Source organism: Triticum dicoccoides, chromosome 2A (assembly GCF_002162155.2).
Source record: "Triticum dicoccoides isolate Atlit2015 ecotype Zavitan chromosome 2A, WEW_v2.0, whole genome shotgun sequence".
In the NCBI taxonomy this organism is placed as follows: domain Eukaryota; kingdom Viridiplantae; phylum Streptophyta; class Magnoliopsida; order Poales; family Poaceae; genus Triticum; species Triticum dicoccoides.
In genome coordinates, this window is record NC_041382.1 from 748,403,630 (window position 1) to 748,424,796 (window position 21,167).

Here is a 21,167-nt window from a genome sequence, read left to right on the forward strand (position 1 = left end):
TAATTCCTCATATACTACAATAATTGGAAATATCATTCTTCGTGAAACAAAATGCCGCTTGAATAAAAATAGCATGCATCTTTCATATATGTTGCGTCAAATTTATAATCTTTTTTTTTTGTTTTGTTTTGAAACTAGAATGCTGCATCTTGATATGTGCAGGAACCAGGAAACCTTTCCATTTCTTGGGATGGGATTTTGTAGCCGATCCTTGAACCGAAAGTCCCGGGCTTCTCGACAAGCAACCAAACCACCCACTCTGCCTCGTGGCATATATATAAAGGCCTCCGCAACGCAACGACAAACCACCGATCTCTTCTGTCTCTTCTTCCCTCCGCCGCGGCGCCGCCCGCCACGCCACCCGCGTATCCATCCACCACCGTTCCCGCGATGGCCGCCGGCATACTCAACACCCAGCCCCGCCTCTGCTAATCACGGATGATTTTCTGTTAACTTCCTGCCACTCGCCTCGTCTGGCCGGAGGGAGAGGAGATGGACGCCGGCGTGGGTCTCCGGCCGAGGCCCCGTGCAGCATGGGCCGGACGACGGAAGCCACAGGGATTCCCTCCGGCGACAGTGCCGGCGGCGAGGCTTGATCAGAATCCGGCGCGGCGGCCGCTGGTCCTGCGCCCCGATGCCATCCGTGGCGCCAGCCTCAAGGGCCTGTGCTGCCACAAATCGGCAGGTAACCAACCAACCAACTGGTCGTGCTCCTTCTGTTGCATGTCAACTAGCAGTACAATTTCTGCCGCCAACTGGGTGCAACAAAGATTAATTAGTACCACCACTACACCGGATAAGATGATCTTGCCATGTCAATGACGACTCATTGCAACGCTTTGTTAAACATTCAAGTGGACCATGGTGATCTCATTTGCGTGTCCCGCTCCTGTGATCTTCACATGTCAGCTATCATTTTCTGTTTCTTCTTCAATCAAGTTGCCAACAAAATATGGTTCCATGTTCGAAAGAGCATATGCCTTGAAAATTGCGAGTACAACGAAAAAAATCATCAAACTTTCTTCTGATCTAGTACAAAAAACAGAGTAATAGACTTTTCACAATGTTTTTTATAGCATACTTCATCCATATATATGAATCCATTAACATGCTTTTGATGGCATATAACACATGTTTGATTAATCATCAAAATCAACGACCTGGAAACACACGCACACCATATGCACCCCTCCGATCCGGAGGGAGTGGCATTTTTTTGCTATTTCTTTAATCAAGTTGCCGACAAATATAGTACCGTGTTCGAAAGAGCATATGGCTTGAAAAAAAATGAGAGGTCAGCTTTAATGGCAAAATGCATCCAACTTTATTCTGGAACTAAACAAACAGAGTAATACACTTTTCAAGATGCTTTCCTCTTCTGCTTTCCAAACAATTAAGCACGCCAGCCTGAGATTGTACTACCTTTTTTCTCTTCAGGAGACACGAGTAACCAAGGTTTGGCACGGCTGTAAAATTGTTCCAGTTTTGGTCTTAAGGGGTGGGTTGTGTTGGCCTTTGTTGCATGGCACGCTTCAGACATGAGAATCGTCGAAGGAGCAGACAGAAAGTTAGGACGATTCCGTGCGGATTTCCTAGAGGATCCGTTAGTAGCGGTGCAATCAGCAATATTAGTTGGGTACCTCGGGAGCCTTTTGTTCCGCATCAGTCACCAACTGCAAGTAGCCATTGAAATGGACATAAACCTAATCACAATCACATCAAACAGCCATGAGCTATTTAGATTGTAGTGCCTACGAATTTCTAAAAATTTGTGGTGTGTATCATGAGACTCCAAAGAAATATCATGGATCGCAAATAAGTCCGCAAAGATTGAGTAGTCTCTGCAGTATGCTATCGAGGACAAACCATAGAAGTCAAAGAGAGTGCTATCGAATGATTGTGATCTGACGTGCACGTACGATTGCAGGTACTGAGAAAGTCCACTATTCTGCTGATGATGCTCTCCTACTAAAGGTTAGTAGATAACGCAATGGTGTTTGAGAAATTCACAGAGTTCATCAACGAACTGCATATTTGTGTTGATATAACTGGCCTCTATGTTAACTGCAGCAAAAAGCAGAGGACGTGCTCCCTTACCTGAATGACCGATGTGTTTATCTAGTTGGTTAGTTCTTACCCCCACATCAGCTCTATAATTTGAATGGATCCCTTCATTATGTATTGCCTATCTAATATGTGTATGCATCTATATGTAGGAATGATGGGTTCCGGCAAAACTACAGTTGGGAAGATAATAGCTGAAGTACTAGGCTATTCATTCTTTGACAGGTTTGAATTTCCCTCTGATAACTACATCAACTGATAAAAGCCAACCAAGATGTTGTTTCAACTAACTTTTGAGTGATCACGGTTTAATAACTTTACCGGTGTTCTCCCTTCACAGTGATAAGCTGGTTGAGCAGTCTGTTGGCATACCGTCGGTCGCTGAGATTTTTCAGGTCCACAGTGAAGCATTCTTCAGAGATAACGAGGTGTGCGCTTATTTTTCTTAGTGATAATAGGATATAACTCTATTTCTTTCTATCGAGGATTGGAAAATTACTCAAAAATCCTACAGGCAGTTTTTTTATTTCTCTTGTGCATGATGTAGTTTGCCATCGTCCACCTTAAATATTCATGCTGTGATATAGTAGTGGTCTACAATACTAATCTCGTCTACAACTACCTTTAATCAAGCTTTCTGATATTCTCTTATTTCATTCGACTTCTCAAGAGTGAGGTACTAAGGGATTTGTCGTCAATGCACCGATTAATTGTTGCAACAGGAGGTGGTGCGGTGATACGACCAATCAATTGGTACTGGAAGTGATAAACTAGCTCGAGTTGCTCTTCAAGGCAAAGCTTGCTAAGTTTTTGGCGTGAAATTTGCAGGAGTTATATGAAGAAAGGACTCACTATTTGGTTAGATGTTCCATTGGATGCCCTTGCAAGAAGGATTGCTGCGGTGGGTACTGCATCACGACCCCTCCTGCATCAGGAATCTGGTGATCCTTATGCAAAGGTTGTTTGCTACTGATGCTCTTATTTATTTCTTCAATTTGAGTTTGGCATGCAGACAGAGCTAATGATTTTTTGTTTTCCCACGCAGGCCTATGCCAAACTTACAGCACTTTTTGAACAAAGAATGGACTCATATGCTAATGCTGATGCTCGAGTTTCCCTTGAGAGTATGTTTCCTAACGAGTTAGATAACACCATTATACGCAGTTCTTGTTTCATTCTAGTACTCTGTACTACTACAAAGGTCTACATGGTCCACCAATATGATGCATTTTGCTCGCGTTCAGTTTTTACACCATTGCTAACTGTAAATACAATTATCCATAATGCAGATATTGCATTCAAACAAGGACATAATGATGTGAATGTACTTACACCAAGTGCCATCGCTATTGAGGTATTTGAGCATTTCTAACTTGGTTAAGATGATCTTTTGAACCGTGCCTGACTGGGATTTCTACCTTCCGTTCTTCCAGGCATTGCTAAAGATGGAGAGCTTTCTTACTGAGAAGGCCATGGTCAGAAACTGACCAAATCTCGGTGGTTACAAAGAAAGATGACAACCAATGGTTCTTGGTTGCCGTGATGTACATACCTTTGCATAAGACATTCTTCTGATATAGCCAGAGCTATGACAGAGGATAACTTGGGTTTTTACTTGAGTGAACTATATGTGAATAGCTCTAAATTAAGACAATGTTTGTCTTGTCTTTATCTTGCTGCGATTTGATATATGGGATTTGGGAGTAAATAGCTATATCAATCCCTTGTACATTTTGAAACAACCAGAATTTACATCAATATATTACTTTGAGGCAAAGTGCAGTTCTCGAAAATTTTATAATAGCATAGATCTTAACACAAGTATGTTCGTTACAGCATGATAAGGGTGCCTCTTTTTCTTTCGAGATATGTACATGTTCTCTCAACAAAGATGTACAGGGAAAGTATTATATCCAAAATAATCATGGCTAAGCCAATAGTTGGATCTGACCTATTTGATAATGCTACTGTACAGGAAACAAATCTCCCTATACATCTAGCGTATAGCTAAACAGTTAAAGGAAAACATTGCAGGAAGCTGAGATTGAAAACCTGTACATGTAGGCTTTAACTTCATATGAACATTCTTCTGATGGTTCTTGCAACAGCACGAGATAAAACAAGATTAGTTAAATCCGCAGGCAGGAGGAGAAACTGCTGTTGGGACTCTGGTGAAAGCTGCATTGGAGAAGAGTATGTGCAAAAATGAGTTCGTGGAGCTCTGGATTTATAAATACACGCCACATGAATTTTGATACATAATCTCATTCAACACGTATGTTCCTTCTTACCTCAGGAATGACGGAAAGAACTGGCAGAAACTCTGGAAAAGACCTCATCTCATTTAACACAAGAGACATATCATCTGCGCCATCATCTCCTTTCTCCCCAGTGCTTTCATGTCCAGGAGCCTGCAAAACTTGAATGATAAATGCAGGCTACACACACGTGTTGCATCTTGCAATGTCAATAGATCAGCTGGATTTACACGAGATGAAGTGCTTTAGCCCATTTTAATATAAAAACCAATGTGTCTGAGTATTATTTTCACACCTTGTAGTTAGTTTCGGCTCAAAGAGAACAATTTCACATATAAATCATTGCGCACATCACTTAATGTGATTACCGAATCTAATTAGCACGTCGCAAATATAAGCTCCAGACTTTATCTTTTCAGTTAAGTCTAGAATTCATTTCTTTCTGAAAAGGTTCTTTTATCCTCAGCCGCCTGCTTAGTTATGTAATATACTCTGCTATAAGCTGGAAGCATTTTGTGCATTCCATTGATACATAGTGAGAAGTCACGACATTCGAGAAGGCGTCCAAGACTACTCTACATAGATCATCACGCTCAGTCGCTCATGAATGTTGAAAGTTTTACTTACCCGTGATGAGTTTTCCTTCTGAGGAGTCTTAGCTACAAGTAGGAGAAGGTGGTAGAGGTTTCTCAAGTTAGTGGCCTCCTCGTTGTTCAGTGATGGCGATGGGGATGGTGCAAATGGCAATCTTGAGGCTGCAGCAGACGTTACAGAACTTAATGTGGCCACTCCAAGTGCATCTAGTCCCTGCAAACATTATCATTACAGAACTTAATGTGGCTACTCCAAGTGCATCTAGTCCCTTTACCTTTGAATAAAAGGTGTCACTTCGTTTCCAGCATTTCTCAAAAGAGAAATATCATTTCAAGCAAAAATGCATGACAGCAGAGAGAATTCCTTATCTACTAAATAAAACAAAATTAAACATGGAATCACTGGAAGATGACCCACATGAAGTACATCAGAATTTTATATTATATGGAGCCAAATTGCATTTATGCCTTCATTGCAAAGCTACATGACAATTTGCGGAATTTCTTCGCACAAAAATTCAAATTCAAAAGCAAAAAATATATTGTCTGATAGCTATTTCATCAGTTGACACATAAACTCACATGAAGCCAACAGGGCAATGGAAAGTGCACATCTAACAAGCTAACTGACCTTAGCAATCTCCTGAAGAAGTAAATCCTTCACAAAGGCACCCTGGAAAGAGTTCAGACATGGCTAATTATCTGACTGAGTTCGATACTATCAAATAACTACCAATCTATCTCAGTTTTACCTGTTCAGTGAGTGTAAATGACAGCACTTGTTTAATTGCAAATCTTGAACTATCACTTTCATCTTGTTGAGTTCTGACCAAGGTCTGCTCTGTTCTGGCCCGGAGCGACTGTAAGAAGAAAACAAAAACAGTGATGTACCAAGAAGGTAAGAATAAAGTACATAAAATCAGAAAAGACATACTTCCCACGACCCAACAGTTTGACAAAACTGGCGGATTCTACCACTTTACAGAATTTAACAGAAGCAATCATCTAGAATCGTATCAGGTATGGAGTGGTAGATGTTAAGACAAGAGCCTCAAGTATGGAGTGGTAGATGTCAAGAGGCGTGGGGACCAGATTATCCTGGTCAAGCTGGTAGCTGGGGACTTAGTTCTCAATGTTATCAGCGTGTATACCCCGCAAGTAGGCCAGAATGAGAACACCAATAGGGGGTTCTGGGAAGGCCTGAAGGACATGGTTAGGAGTGTGCTTATTGTCGAAAAGCTCTTCATAGGAGGAGAACTCAATGGCCACGTGGGTACATCTAACACAGGTTTTGAAGGGGTGCATGGGGGCTTTGGCTATGGCATCAGGAATCAAGGAGAAGATGTCTTCAGCTTTGCTCTAGCCTACAACATGATCGTAGCTAACACCCTCTTTAAAAACAGAGAATCGCATCTAGTGACTTTTAGTAGTGGTCAACACTCTAGCCAGATCAGACAGTAGAGCTACGGAGACAAACCTTGGAATCGAAAGGTTTTAGGCTTAGTAGAACTAATACCGAGTACATGAGGTGCGGTTCAGTACTACTAGGGATGAGGGGGGGGGGAGGTTACCCTTGATGGGCAGGTGGTACCTCAGAAGGACGCCTTTCAATATTTGGGGTCAATGCTGCAGAAGGATGGTGATGTCGATGAAGATGTGAGAAAGCCGGATGGATGAAGTGGCGCCAAGCTTCTGGCGTTCTTTGTGACAAGAGTGCCACAAAAGCTAAAAGGCAGGTTCTTTACGACTGCGATTGACCCACAATGTTGTATGACGCTGAGTGTTGGCTGACTAAAAGGTGACATGTGCAACAGTTAGGTGTTGCAGAGGTGCGCATGTTGAGATAGATGTGTGGCCGCACAAGGAAGGATCTGGTCCGGAATGATGATATACGAGATAGAATTGGGGTAGCACCGGTTGAAGAGAACCTTGTCCAACATCGTCTCCAGAAGCTCCAATGCATAGCGGACGGCTAAAATGTGCTTGTATAATGTCTAGAGAGGTCGGGGTAGACCAAACTTGACATGGGAGGAGTCCGTAAAGAGAGATCTGAAGGACTGGAATATCACCAAAGAATTAGCCATGGACAAGGGTGCGTGGAAACTAGCTATCCATGTGTCAGGACCATGAGTTGGTTGCGAGATCTTATGAGTTTCAGCTCTAGCCTACCCCAACTTGTTTGGGACTAAAGGCTTTGTTGTTGTAGTCATCTAGAATCGGTGACAAGTCGGCGCGAGTGTATGCTAAATGGTTAACAACTCAATGAAAAGAATTTTGAAATTTAATAAACCACCATTTGACCATAAGCCGGCAAGAACCAACTGGCTGGTTCCCAATATGAATATGCTAGAAAGTTTTGTTGCTTTCACATGTCTCAAAGAGGCCTTACATCAGATTTCAAATAATGAACCGTTATTCATGTGAGGGCAAATAAAACCATCAGCATATGCATATATCTGTGAGGAAATAAACCAACCTCGGTTAACAAAGACTCCAAACGGTCAATCTGGAAAGTGCCATCCTGCAATACATTTTGGTTAAAGAAGACATAAGATGTTCGCTATAACTGGCAGAAGTTGCAGTAGACAAAGAATGAACCTGCAACAAAATGACTTGCTAGCACGATGACACGATCTCATCGCAATTCAAAATGTCTGAAGAGTGAAGACAACAAGGAAAAGCAGACCTTATAAAGTAGCGTGTACAATGTTGACCGAAGATTAGGTGAGTTGTCAGTGAGAACTTTTCTTGCAATCCATGGGTATGAACTGCTCAAGACTTTGTAGTTGGGATTGAAGCTGATTGCAATGCCTTCCAAGACAGCAAGACTGAAAAATCACATGGAAAGCCTCTCAAATGTAACACACAGATCATTTATAAACCAATTAGTGTAAATATATATTAAAAACTGCATTCTGCCTTTTTGGAAGCAGTTTGGCAGTTTCTTGTCCATTATAAAATGTATTGACTAATAGCACTATCGAAGTTACGAGAAAAATTTAATTCATTAGTACCTTCGGATTACAAGAGAGAAGTATGAAGGAATCTGGAACTTGAATTTATACCTGAAACAAGGTTAGCTCTAGTAAATGAAATTAATATATCGAGGGCTTGCACTACATTCCTTTTTGCATAAACTAAGATCAGTACATTGTTTGCCCAAGATTCCCTGACAGATCTCCAAAGCTTATATTTTGAACTCCTTTGTTAACTGCACTTTCAAATACACCTGAAATGGCAAACACAGAATAAAGAGTGATATGCAAGATGGACATGTCTTAAAATTAATTACATTTCTTAATATTAGTGACATTCGTCTGAAGCTGGAGTACCTGTCAATGCCGTTGTCACTTCATCTTTCTGAGCAGTTGCAGGAAGCAAACTACAAGAGATTTAAAGGCAGGTCAGATCTACTTAGTTATGGTGATATCCAGCAGGAAAAAGGAAGTTATTTCTGATAACTGGCATCTATCTGCATGCACAAAATTTCGTAAGCTTAGTGATATCAGTGTTTTTCTTACCCAAGAGTAACAAAATCTTTTGCTAAACCATCAAAATCCCGATTAACAAGATGTAGACAAGCTTCAATAAATCCATCACGCAGTTCTTGTCGGAATTCTCCCATCATTCCAAAATCTGCATAATGAATAGAGTATTTGAATTAGCTAGACATAGGGCTTCATGTAATTGATTGTGAAGCAAGGAAGCAAATTAGGGACCCAATGGTAACTAAGATTTTAAAGTGGGTAAGCTATGTAGGAATAGCACAGTAAAACAATTACCTAAGTATGCTAGCTTCCCATCAATTGTACGTAGAAGATTTCCAGGATGTGGATCTGCATGATAAAATCCATATTCCAAAAGCTGGGAAAGTGAACAGTATACTCCAACCTACAATGTAGCAAATCCCAGCAGATCTAACTCGTAAGAGTGTTTACTGAGATCCAATATTTACTTGATTTACTCGAGTCCTGATTTGCGCTGCTTTACCTCAACCAGATATAGATCTCTAACTTCGGACAACCTTACCCCCTACAAGGTCACACTAAGTAAGTCAATAAGTAGTTATTTATGCAACATTGTGCATGTTTGGTTGCTAACAAGTGAATAAAATCATAGACTGCACCTCAACCCATTCCATGATAAGGACTCGTCTTCTCGTCTGTTCCAGATACATTTCTGGAACCATCACATCTCTAAGTTTCCCATATAATTCCCTGATACAGAAAGGAAAGTACAGGGTTGATATTGATGCTATAATACAAATATCAAGCTTGTATATTGTTCTTGCCATAAAAACAAAGAATTTGCAAAACTTCTGAAATATGATAATAGAATCCTCAGTTCTTAATTATCCACCTTCAGAATACATCTCCATACTCTTAAACATAGTTTCCATGTGCTAAGTTGCAAAAGTAATTCTAAGATCAGTTGTCCTTCACAAATTTGGGTATAACAGAGTACACACATTTATTTTTTATATTTTTTAGTGGAATGGTCAGATTATTTGAACAAAATCCTAGTTAGTGGTGTTTCTGGAGACAACTAGTCGGTTTGGTGATTGCAAGGGCTTAGCTAACAGATGACCATATGTCCGTAAACTAATAAAATGGTTCGAACTGCAACTCCATCCAAATTACTTATGCTCGATTATCTATGTTGATTGTTTTCCCGAAATTTTGACTGACATAGTGATAATATTAGATGGAGTAATTAAACAAGATTTTGGCTTGTAAATGAACAAGTAACTGAAAACATTGACTGAAATAGTGATCATATTGGATAAGTAATTGAACAAGATTTTGGCCTGTAAATGAAGAATGCAACCTGAACTTAAGTCCATTTCTTGCTTCTTCTCTATAATCCATCTCCTGCATCAAATGTGATTTACCTGTATTCAATGCAAAGCTCTAAGAATATGCCCATAACTTTCTAAAGAAATATCAAGATTTGCTAATATAGTTTTGCAAGTGACAGAAGCAGACTTGCTAATATAACTGTACGGAATGCTTGGAGCTTTAGCTTAAATGTTTTGCTTGCTTCCTCTCTGAAGCCTGATCCACAACCTAATTTGCATGATGCTTCTATAATAGTTTTCTAGTTAGCTTTTATCTTCTATAAATAGTCCACTGAAAAAATGCTTAAAAGAATACTCCCTCTGTAAACTAATATAAGAGCGTTTAGATTACTACTTTAGTGATCTAAACACTCTTATATTAGTTTACGGAGGAAGTACTTCTGAAGCCTGATCCACAACCTAATTTAGATGTGTATGAAGGTGTTGGCAAAAAAAAAAAGAATGACTCTAACTGACGGTTACTTTCCTACCTCTACCTGACCTAATCTTATGCCAACACCTTCATACACATTATCGCCAAATTGAGTACTTCATGTATGACATGAGTAGAAGTAACCAAGTAAAAGAACAAGTACATACATAAATTTACCAAAAGATACTATATGAGCATGCATAGAAAAGTTACCCGAAATAGACTTGACGCCCATTCATCAAGGACAGCCTGCATGTGAGGTAGCAAATATATACGATCACAAATTAAGTAAATATAAATATGACAAAAAAAGCAAGAAAATAGGACAGTAGAAAATTCATTTAAAGAGGAGAATTCTCTCTTCCTTTTCCATTTGATTTGCTTTGTGTCTTTAAAAGAGGAAAACTGGAAAGCATATAGGAGTCTGGCCTTACCTGAAGGTCTGTGTTGAACTTGCCAACCTTCCTGGCAACACCAGCGAGGAACCTCAAGATATAGATATCCAAGGAAATTACGGCTTGGACTCCAGGCCTTTGTACTTTGACGGCAACTAACTTCCCATTGGAACGTAACCTAGCCTGGTAAACCTGCAACAGTAAGAATATAACATGTCATATCATCCAAAATGAGAGCAACTGACAGATGGCCATACACTGAAGGAAGTAGGAAGTGTTGTTTCACCAATAGTTAACAATATCATGGTTAATTAGTATGGATCTGAAACATCGTGAAGTTCTGAGATTCTCATGGTCCCCATCCTACTAGTTTGTTCATTTTCCTATTAGCTGCTTCCAACATGCTAATCTATGAAAGTAGATCCTTGTAATTACTTTAGGGAGGTGTATAGGCATACAGAGCACTAAGTTGCATATCAGATTTCGTGCTTGAAATTTCAAAAATAAACAAGGGGGACAGGTATCGTACAGCTGAACTTAACTATCTAAGCAAAACCGACTGGAAACAGTCACGGGACATTGCTCTGATTCTGTAGCTAAAATGGCGAAGGTCTGGTTATTAAATCCTGGGAGAAGGCAATTGAATCCTTGATCCATTACAAAAAAGATAGAAAACAGACCTGCCCAAGAGATGCAGCAGCAACAGGCCGTGGTGACATTTCAGAGAAAATCATGTCGAGTGGCATCTGAAGCTCCTTTTCTATGATATCAAAAGCAAGCTCGGTGGAAAATGGTGCTATGCGGTCTTGAAGTAGTGAAAGTTCATCAAGGTATGCAGGAGGAATCACATCCTGCAGCAAATGAAACAAAGGTGGTCACATCCATGTCCCGTCAGCCAACAATGATTTGAAAGGAATAAACTAAGCGCCTTCTCTACGGTTTAAATCAGTGCTGCAGTCTGAAAATGGTGTACAGATAGTCATCATTTCACAGTTCACGATATGCCATTCACCAAACAAGTAAAATTTGTGGTCCACACAACTGATGAAGATGCAACGACTAGTTGGCTGGCGAAGCTCACCGGCCGTGAGGAAACTGCTTGTGCGATCTTCACAAATGCCTGTCATCAAAAGAGCAGCAAGGCGTTAATCGCCATCACCTACACATGGACGAGGGCACGCACAAGCACGCGTTGGAAGAGGAAGCATACCGGGCCAAGTTCCAGTAGAATCCTCCTTAGCTGAGCAGCCCTGACCTGCATTGACACCATCAAAATCATCCCGTGACCCAAACACAACGGGTGGGAATTTAATCAAACAGTAGCCGCGCGTGCTGCGGCGTGCGCGAGACGAATGGCGGCCGTGACGCGAGGCGGGGCGTACCTCGAACATGTCGTCGGCGCGGTCGTTGAGGCTGTCGAGGTAGCGCAGCGCGAACCAGCGGCCGAAGGAGGTCCCGATCTGCAGCGAGCGGCGGAGCACGAGGAGCGGGCGGCGGCCGTACACTCTGGCGATGCCGGGGATGTCGTACGCGGTGGGGAGGTCCCCCTCCGTCGCCAGCCCCTCCTCGAACAGGTACCCCGAGCACCTGGTGAAGGCGTCCTCCTCCGAGACACCACCGGCGCCGTAGCCCGAGGCGGCCCGAGGACGCGGCCCCCGGGCGGCGGGCCTGACCCGCAGCGCCGGGGCAGGGAGCGGGAGCGGGAGCGGGCGGAGGAGAAGCATCTCGGCGCGTCGAACGCTCGCCGGGGATTGCCGAATGCCGAGCCGGATGGGGCAGAGGAAGACGGAGTGGGCCGTGGGGATTGGGCGCCAAGAGGAGCGAGGGGAGTGGTTTGCAACGGCGTGATTTATTGCGGCCCGGGATTTTCGCCGGGCGAGCGAGAGACGGCATTTTCGGACGTGGGTCTCGGATCTTCCGCGGAGGAGATCGGGCGGCGCGGAGCGCGACACCGTGTCGGATCAAACTGAAGCTCGGCAACGTGTCGCGTGCCGAGCTCTGGGATTCTGAAAGCTGTGTTATCCCCTTCGCTTGGCGGTCGGCAGCGGCAGCAGAAGAAAGAAAAGGCATGGCGATCGTGGCGGGTCTCGTCGCGCCGGCCGCGAAACCTCTCGGGCTCTCCGGCGCGCGGCGGCGGCAGCACCGGGGCCGATGGAGAGTTGCGGCGGCGGCGGCGGCCGGGGTGGACCTCAAGGCGCTCGGGTCCGCCATCGACAAGGTGAAATACCGCAGCTACGTTCTCTCCTGCTCGCTTCTGAACGTATAGAAAAGCAAGCTCGGCGGAACTAAGCTGAGGATGAGTTGGCGTGGTACAGAAGGACAGCCAGGAGGCCAGGCAGGCGCTGGACGAACTCAAGGAGCTGGGCTGGGCCAAGCGGTGGAGCTCGCAGCCCTACATGTCGCGCCGCACGGTCAGTCACCGCTACTACTAGTATGCCCTGCATCAAACATTTGGAATTTGCAGTTTTCGAGTGTGGCATAGTGTTCGATCAATGTGGTGTGCTGCTCCAACTGATGAACCTTGCTTGTTTTCTGAACTGCGTTTGAGCAGACGTCTCTGAGGGAGCTCACCAACCTCGGGATCAAGAACGCCGAGAACCTCGCCATCCCGAGCGTCAGGAACGATGTAAGGCATGCCGTGCTATACGAATCGTAGTAGTGTCAGAGCTAGATTATCTTGCATTGTTCATACTCTAATTCTGCATTTCATTTGGTCTGATCATGCATGCAGGCGGCGTTTCTGTTCACGGTCGTCGGCACCACCGGATTCCTGGCCGTCCTTGCAGGCCAGCTCCCCGGGGTACTACTTCCTTCCTGCCCCCCTTTCCATAAGTGCTGAAACAGTCCACTGAACCGTCGAGTGACTTGCAAAACTTTGTCATGTTCCATTTGAGCTTAATAGACTGCAATGCAATAGATCGTCTGAACTTCAGAAAATTGTATATTTCTCAGGATTGGGGCTTCTTCGTTCCCTACTTGACCGGAAGCATTTCCTTGGTAGTACTAGCCATCGGAAGCATATCTCCAGGGTATGTCTGAATGTTTCATCAGAGTACTAATTTGCATGCTCAGAGAGAAAAACAAATGTTGCACACTAACAAAAAAACAGCGCTAATGTTGCATCTATCACCGCAGTCTTCTGCAGGTTGCAATTGGTTCTTTTTCTGCAGTTTTCCCTGACTACCAAGAGAGAATTGCTAGGCATGAAGCTGCTCATTTTCTGGGTAGGTGCTCTCTCTCTTTCGCTGCAGCAAGAGTATATCTGCAGCTAGGAACTTACTGACTGTAATGCTCTCCTTTTGAATTAGTTGCCTATTTGACTGGCCTACCTATCCTGGGATATTCTTTGGACATTGGAAAGGAGCATGTTAACCTCGTTGATGACCAGCTACAGAAGCTGCTATACAGCGGTCAGCTCGACCAAAAGGAAGTGGACAGGTGATTCTTGAGTTAAACCTGTCAGTAGCATCCATGTCCAATTTTTGTGTATTTGTATTTATTCTGCATTTGGTTCAGTTGATGCATCCAAGACTTATAACTTCAGAAATTAGGCCGTATAACCTGCAGTATAACTTGATCGATACACTTACCTGCCTGCCTAAAAGAACATGAAAGCAAGGGTTTTTGAAAATGCTGAGATGACGCCAAGAGCCTTGGTGAATCTCATTCAAGAAGATTTCAAGATGCTCAACGAGGCCTTCCGTCCTTCCATTCAGGTGGCTGGGTAGGAACAGGGTGTAGGATGGTGTCTTCTTTTTTATCTCTGTAGCTCTCTGTTTCAAGAGCTAGTTTTGTCTTCGGTTCGTGGGGCACTTTTGCCGCCTCTACCAGTACCATGTAACTTTATATCTCCTCCCATCTATAATGCAAAGGCAGAGCTCCTGCTGTTCTCGTCAAAAAAAAAAAAAAGAACATGAAAGCTATGATCAGAAATATGAGGAGCTACTGAATGAATGAAATATGTAATGTGTCACCAGGTTGGCTGTGATCTCCATGGCCGGACTGGCTGCTGAAGGCCTGGAATACGACAAGGTCGTCGGCCAATCAGCCGACCTATTCACCCTTCAGGTGATCTACTGCTAATCCATCACCTCCTTTCAGCATCAGCATTTCCACTGTTCTTTTCCGATGTCTCCTGAAAATTTCACCTGAAGAATTCATCCCCGCCTGCCTGTCTGCATTGCAGAGGTTCCTGAACCGAACTAAGCCGCCGCTAGGCAAAGCACAGCAGCAGAACCTTACGAGATGGGCGGTGAGTTGCGATACCTATCGTCTCATTCTGAAGCGAAGTAGCAGCAGAAGAGAAAACCTGTTGCATACATGCTAGTGTTGGGCTGATGCAACGGATTGCTTTTGGCTTTTTTGCAGGTCCTGATTGCAGCCTCGCTTCTGAAGAACAACAAGGCGGCGCATGATGCCCTGGTGTCCGCCATGTCGCAGAAGGCCACCGTGCTCGGGTGCATCGAGGCAATAGAGAACGCCTCCTGATTACGGTGTAATTTAACTTGAGTGTCCTAACATGGTTGAGGTAGCTATATTGTTGAGTGGCCTAACATGGTTCAGTTACTTTTCCTAGACACAGATGCTGCACCCCAATGGTTTCGAAAAACAGATGCTGCTGCTGCTCAAATAAAATGACAATGATGACACATCGCATAATAATACTAGTAGATGATTTCTTATACATTTAACATGCTCCCAAGAAGGCAGAGAGAGTACATGATTCTAGTTTTACAGTATCAGTGGCTCTAGGTACTAGGGTAGAGTTAAAACTTAAGGTAGTAGTACCCCATCATACTATGCAGATTACAACGCTGCAATCACAGAAAATCCTCAAAGGCAAAAAGAGACTCCGGATGAACAGAGCTCTGTAGTCTGTACCATAGCCATGGCATCCATCTCTGAAGAGATAAGGAACCACTTGCAGTTGCAGCAGCGATGCAACTTGGAAATGCTCTAGTATTAGTTCTATACTATCATCATGCGCACGTAGCGTCTGCGTCTAGTAGCCGTATCGTATCGTATCTACAAGTGTACGTGGTGCATCTGCGTCTGTGCGTGCTCAGACGTCGTCGGACCAGTCCTGCATCTGGTCGTCGGAGAAGAGCACGTCCACGACGTTGTCGATGAGCCCGTCCACGAAGGAGTTGCAGCCGAGGGTGAGCATCTGCCCGATCCGGCCGCGCGCGCTGGACACCCACGCGAACGTGGCCGCCGAGGCCACCACGGCCAGGCACAGCCCCGTCGCCTCCTCGATCTGCACCGTGTCCAGCTTCTTGAACAGCGAGTCCCCCGTCGTCGCCTCCACCGCCACCGCCGCCGCGAACGCCACCTGCACGCGTCGTTTAGTCACCTGTGGTGTCCAAACAGAGCTCGGTCACAGAGCAGAGAGACTGAGAGAGGTATACCATGGCGAGGCGGCCGGAGATGGTCTCGAAGTCCTGGCTCTTGCGGGAGCTCTCGATGTAGTCGGCGAGCGACGCGAAGAACGGCGGCGCGCCCCCGACGCCGCCCTCCTCCAGGGCCTCCCCGGGCAGCCGCTTCCGCGTCACCGCGCCGCTGCCGTCGGCGCCGTACGACCGGAGCGTGGACAGGCGGGGCTGGAGCAGGATCTTGTCCCGCCTCGTCTGCTTCTGCTGCTGCTGCTGCTGCTGCTGCGACGGGGGCGCCACCCTCTGCGGCGCCGCCTCGCACACGATCGCTCTCGCCACGGCCGCCATGCTGGACTCGAACTCGACGGATCGATGGATGTCACCGGAGACTTTGCTTTGACGAGCCGCTGGGTTCTTGGAGTAAACAAACGGGCCGGTGAACGATAATGCGCTGCTCCTCTCCCCTCGTCGTCCTTTTGAAAAGCCCGGCAGCGACAGCGAGGGGTTGGACGACGTGGCCGTTCACCGTCCCGGTGAATCTGTGATGAAGGACACGGTAAAGGATGAGATTCACGGGGGAACGTCGGGTGGCGCATGTGGACGTGGTGGAGCCCCGGCCGAGGTCCCGGGCTCTTCTGCCGTCGACTTCGCGCGCGGCCGTGAATTGCGTCGCCTTCCGGCGAGTTCCGGGAATCCACGTAACCGCGTGCTTACCCGACACGCAAGCTCCGGCGGCCGTGGGCCAACGGATCGAAACGGACGTGGCGGGGTTCCCGGACACAGGTGTCGCTCTCCCGCTATAGGATCACGGGGGGCGCCTGGTCCCTACGATCCTCATCGAACGGCACACAGTTTACTGGTTGTATAATCATTTACAAACTGTAATACTTCTACTTGTTATTGATGAAATCTGCAGAGTAAACGAATAGAAGAAATGCCTATGTTTTCTCAGAAAAAATGGCATTTACAACCCGATAGCCGTTTTTTTAGGAACCTGGTAGCCGGTTTGATTTTCCGGGAGCCGTTTTGTGAAGAAAGGTTAAAGACTGCAAATTTCATCAATAACAAGTAGAAGTATTACAGTTTGTAATTGTCATTCTTTTTCTAGAAATCATAGGTATTTTTTAAGAAACTTTCAGTCTATTCACTTTCAATCATGACAGTACAAAAAACAACAGTGGTAATAAAAATTGCAACCATGTTTGTCAACCACCTAGCGACAACTACGAGCATTGGACCGAGCCGAAGGCGCGCTGCCGTCATCGCCGATCATCGAAACCGGGCAAACCTTGTTGTAGTGGACAGTCGAAAAGTTGTTGTGCTAAGGTCCCATAGGACCAATGCACCAGAGTGGCAACCATCGCCGATGAAGAAAGTCGTAGATTAAAAGGATCAAGCCTATAAACACCCGGACAAAGACGAACGAAGACCGGATACAAACAGATCCACTGAAGATCAACACCGACCGAATCCCGCGAGATCCGACGAAGACACACCTCCACTAAAGACCAGCATCGAGTTCTTATATATATGCTGTTTGGATTTTTGGTATCTTCATAGCCCCTTTACAAAATTTTCTGTTTTTTGTGTGAGTGGTAATCGGTAAAAAATGTGAGGCCGCAAGAGCTGTCGTTTCTTGGTGATGGATTGGGCCGTGCCTCTTCTCCAGGAGTGGCTGATCGGACATCCCCATGCCCTGGTTGTCCTCTGATGTTGCGTTTCATGGGCATGGGCAGGGGCAAGCTTTGTCATCAACCTGCGAAAATGCAGCACACAATCCTGAACCGTATGTTTGCGAGGTGATGTCTCATTTTCGAGAAGTTCTTGCGAGGTCGACGGCTCCTGGCTCCCCCATACGGGTGGTAATCTACAACTGTTGGCTAGGAAGGAGAGTTCGTACTGCTACTGCTGGGCTATCACCATCTCTCGAAGCGAACGAAAGAACAAACAGTGCAAGGCCGTCGCTGTTTATCTTACGTATGATCAGATCGCAGCCTCTCGGCAGATCAATTCGATCCAATCGTCTATTGTTCTCTAACTTTCTTTCTCAATGTTAGAGGATCCGGTTCACTATTCACATCGCTTCACTGAGCACACAATTTGATACGTACTGGAGAGCATTTTGGAGCAGACGATGATCGGAGAACACACGCAGCAGAACAAGGTCATCAAGTTACTCTGCTTTATTAGCCTTACAGCATGCAAGCAACGACAGAACAGAGCAAACGAGCTCGATCAGAAATTAATAATTTTACGTGCCTAGGCCTATTCATGCTTGGTCAAGTAAGCAGGGGCGTGCCCGGTATATCTCATGTCCTTATCTGAATTAATAATGTTTGGATTGTGCTACTTAAGTTTAACATAACTGTAAAAATCATGCATATTCCTCCTGTTCATCAATAGAGAAAGCAAAAAAAAAAGGACATGTTTATTATTCAACAAAAAAGATTAACTACTTAATAATCTTAATAAAGAACGCCAAGCATTACGAAGATTTAGTCGCACAGAAACAAACTTCATGACACAAAGAACTGAACATGAAATGTTTATTGCTGCCTTGAAGAAGCTTAACAAAAAAAGTACAATCGACAATGGCACCTAATGGAAATAGAATATCTTATTCGCTTAATGTAGCATTCCTATGGAAGCACTAACTAGCATCTAAAGACGTCCTTCAAATCATGCATCAATATCACCATCATTCCCACCAGAAGACTCTGGTGGTGCATTGACCCACTCGTCACGTCCCATGTTATATTGGCCTACATCACTACCATTATACCCCATGTAAGAATCCATCCCTAGGATTTCATTGTAGTGCACCTGGTCCGAAGGAGCATCAGCCGAGTTATCATAGCCAAGTGATGCGCGGACGGCGATATCATTGCCACCGAAGTTAGGGATTGTCTTGTTCTGTGATGACTCTGTCGTCTTGTACGGACTTGCATATTCTTCAAGTTGTGGCTGAGGTTTTGGAGGTAAACCATGTGCCTGGTCAAGATCTGGTTGTAGGAGGGATGCCAAGTGGGGAGTCGAAGGTGGTGGTGTGGGCTGAAACATTTGTGGTACCTGCACAGAAAAAAGGTGGTTCCATTTTGTGGTAAGGACTTGCATAATTCTAAAGGCGTGGAAAAGTGGTGGAGAAAAATCTTATACCTGATGAGGAATTGGTTTCATAAGGGACCTCAACTGGAGTGCCAAAGGTGATGGTGGGGACTGGAGTATCTGTGGTACCTGCATATGAAAAGATGGTTCCATAGTGTGTTGTAGTGTTGGTGGTAGTGGAACTGGAGGCAACACTTGAGGTGGAACATGGTGAGATGACGTTGATTGTAGTGATGCCCGATGAGTCTTCGAGTGATCCTGTGATGGACCTCTTGGCAACAACTGGTTTTGTTGCACATTTGGACCACCAGTCCTTGGTGCATGGCCATGATGTAGTGGAGGCATGCGGTGTCTAATATGCTCGTTGACTCGCAAGAGGTCATTGAAGAGCCTCTTGAGATCTTCTAGACATATATCCTTTTCCCTGGAGAAGATATTATTTGCCGCCATCCCTGGGTTTTCAGCTTGCATCTTCTTGATATGCTTGAGGGAGAGGTTTGCTCTCTTCTCTAGCATTGCATTCTCCATGTCCAACCTAGCCACCTTGCTTTGCAGCGATGCAATCCTAGCTTTTCCCGCCTTGTTGGCGAGTGGATCGAGAAGTGGATCTCTTGACAAGAAAGCATCAATAATAGGTTCCACCGATGGCGTCCCAAAGGCATGCATCTTTCCTGATTCACTCTCCAGGACAACAGCAACCTTCACGCCAGTGAGGGCGGAGAGGTTACTGGCACTTTTAAACAAACCAGCACGTCGTTTGGAGAAGGTGACGCTACGCTGTTTGTCGTCATCGATGTGACAAACTCCCACACGGATCTCCCTCCTCGGCATACTCAAAAGGATAACTGGAGGACTTATTACTACAGATGGCAAGCTACAAGGATCTAACAAAAGATAGATGTATATTTACTATTGTTGTTGGCTAACTTTAGGTTAGTGGGAGATAAGTGAGGATGAGCTCCCCTTATATAGAAGGAAAGGCTTGCAAGCATAAACCTCATCTTGAGAAAACATGAAGCTTCTCTATGTTCTATGCAAGTCGTTGATTACATCCCTATCCATACATTCAAATTAACTAGGATCCAAAGTTACATCCCTTTCTGTTGAGTAGACTCAAAATTGGCAAGTCATTAATTAGCACTAAATGTGCATTAACAAATGCCAAACTTATGGCCGCCATTAATTGTTGCTCAAATATATCTTATGTGATTACATTAATTTACTTCCTTATCTAGTGTCAGTATTAATTGTTATGTGAGTTCATCCACATCCAATAAACTTTTTTTAAATGCATGCCATAGTGTCTATCCAATTCTTTTGGTTATTAATTATGACTACATCCATAGTACGAGTTAGGGATTTGGTGTAGGCAATCGTAGCCATCTAATCTAATATGGCGGTTTGAGAATTGGGTTAATATCTTAAAATTATGTCTTAATAGGCACAAATACATTTAGTCTCACAAACATATCAAGCAATTACTAGTTAGGACATGTCTTTCTAGTATGCATAATTACAAAACAATACCTATAATCTTGTGGGAGGCGGTCTTGTTTGTCTGTATCTATATGAAATATTAATATAGAAATTTTGATTTCAACATTTTACCTGTTGTGTCAATTGCATGATAGTTGGTAAAACAAAAATCTTATGTGTGTTTTGACAACCTTAAGAGTATATGTTGTTTTCTTCTAAACAAGATAATGGCTTCTAAATACCATGGGGTCTAAGAGAGGGTGTGCATTCCAGAAATCGAACGACCCAGTGCAACTGGGACAAACTCCACATCCTATACATGTCAGAATATTAACTATGATACATAGTGTAGCATCTTAATTATGTGCACTAGGTGCATTCTAATGCCATCCATCCTCTCCTAGCGAGACCCATATCCCCATTGAAACAACCAAATGAAATGTTGGTATTGGCCATAGGAGCCACTTCACCATGGTCCAGAAAGTTGTCTCTCAACAATAAATTGTGATAAATAGATATTTCATTTTGATTATTAACAAACATAGGATAATAAAGTTTACACTAACAATTTCATTTTTACAATTATTAACAATGTGCTATGTTTGAAGTACAAAATAAAAGGGACTTTGCGATT

At 44.2% G+C, this 21,167-nt stretch overlaps 5 protein-coding genes and 1 long non-coding RNA gene across 11 annotated transcripts; 3 read left to right on the forward strand and 3 right to left on the reverse strand.

The window, feature by feature from the left end:
• Positions 1–298: 298 nt before the first annotated feature.
• On the forward strand, positions 299–3,841 carry LOC119356901 (shikimate kinase 3, chloroplastic-like). Its single transcript, XM_037623893.1, has 10 exons — positions 299–685; positions 1,928–1,974; positions 2,071–2,125; positions 2,217–2,289; positions 2,405–2,492; positions 2,735–2,817; positions 2,893–3,022; positions 3,110–3,188; positions 3,354–3,418; positions 3,498–3,841. The coding sequence occupies exons 1-10, from the start codon at positions 493–495 to the stop codon at positions 3,549–3,551; spliced, it is 867 nt and encodes a 288-aa protein (XP_037479790.1). The 5' UTR covers positions 299–492; the 3' UTR covers positions 3,552–3,841.
• Positions 702–12,396, reverse strand: LOC119356899 (uncharacterized aarF domain-containing protein kinase At1g71810, chloroplastic-like). Of its 6 annotated transcripts, none has more exons than XR_005172079.1 (23): positions 11,963–12,396; positions 11,791–11,835; positions 11,662–11,700; positions 11,261–11,431; positions 10,620–10,772; positions 10,399–10,434; positions 9,743–9,786; positions 9,042–9,132; positions 8,906–8,947; positions 8,698–8,806; positions 8,437–8,551; positions 8,248–8,297; positions 8,066–8,144; positions 7,930–7,980; positions 7,602–7,743; positions 7,392–7,436; positions 5,668–5,775; positions 5,547–5,588; positions 4,950–5,129; positions 4,356–4,475; positions 4,117–4,242; positions 1,641–1,673; positions 1,301–1,530 (listed from the first exon to the last, which is right to left on the reverse strand). XR_005172079.1 is itself a non-coding variant. In XM_037623891.1 (22 exons), exons 1-21 carry the CDS (start codon positions 12,302–12,304, stop codon positions 4,138–4,140), a joined length of 2,109 nt encoding a protein of 702 aa, XP_037479788.1. In that variant the 5' UTR covers positions 12,305–12,396; the 3' UTR covers positions 702–980; positions 4,117–4,137. The 6 variants fall into 6 exon arrangements, 4 of the variants coding, with proteins under 4 accessions (XP_037479788.1, XP_037479785.1, XP_037479786.1 ...); XR_005172078.1 differs by having other exon boundaries at positions 1,641–1,703; XM_037623891.1 differs by lacking the exons at positions 1,301–1,530; positions 1,641–1,673 and adding an exon at positions 702–980.
• LOC119356903 lies at positions 4,144–4,740 on the forward strand. The gene is made up of 2 exons (XR_005172080.1): positions 4,144–4,257; positions 4,361–4,740. It is a non-coding gene; the product is annotated as an uncharacterized LOC119356903 (long non-coding RNA).
• Positions 12,397–12,588: 192 nt separating the features above from the next.
• LOC119356900 lies at positions 12,589–15,159 on the forward strand. The gene is made up of 10 exons (XM_037623892.1): positions 12,589–12,798; positions 12,896–12,991; positions 13,132–13,206; positions 13,312–13,380; positions 13,533–13,609; positions 13,716–13,804; positions 13,889–14,018; positions 14,558–14,648; positions 14,767–14,832; positions 14,949–15,159. The coding sequence occupies exons 1-10, from the start codon at positions 12,649–12,651 to the stop codon at positions 15,066–15,068; spliced, it is 963 nt and encodes a 320-aa protein (XP_037479789.1). The 5' UTR covers positions 12,589–12,648; the 3' UTR covers positions 15,069–15,159.
• Positions 15,160–15,224: 65 nt separating this feature from the next.
• Positions 15,225–16,414, reverse strand: LOC119356902 (stress enhanced protein 2, chloroplastic-like). Its single transcript, XM_037623894.1, has 2 exons — positions 15,989–16,414; positions 15,225–15,912 (listed from the first exon to the last, which is right to left on the reverse strand). The coding sequence occupies exons 1-2, from the start codon at positions 16,298–16,300 to the stop codon at positions 15,643–15,645; spliced, it is 582 nt and encodes a 193-aa protein (XP_037479791.1). The 5' UTR covers positions 16,301–16,414; the 3' UTR covers positions 15,225–15,642.
• Positions 16,415–18,471: 2,057 nt separating this feature from the next.
• On the reverse strand, positions 18,472–19,888 carry LOC119352236 (MADS-box transcription factor 57-like). Its single transcript, XM_037618938.1, has 2 exons — positions 19,109–19,888; positions 18,472–19,021 (listed from the first exon to the last, which is right to left on the reverse strand). Exons 1-2 carry the CDS (start codon positions 19,886–19,888, stop codon positions 18,632–18,634), a joined length of 1,170 nt encoding a protein of 389 aa, XP_037474835.1. The 3' UTR covers positions 18,472–18,631.
• Positions 19,889–21,167: the final 1,279 nt, after the last annotated feature.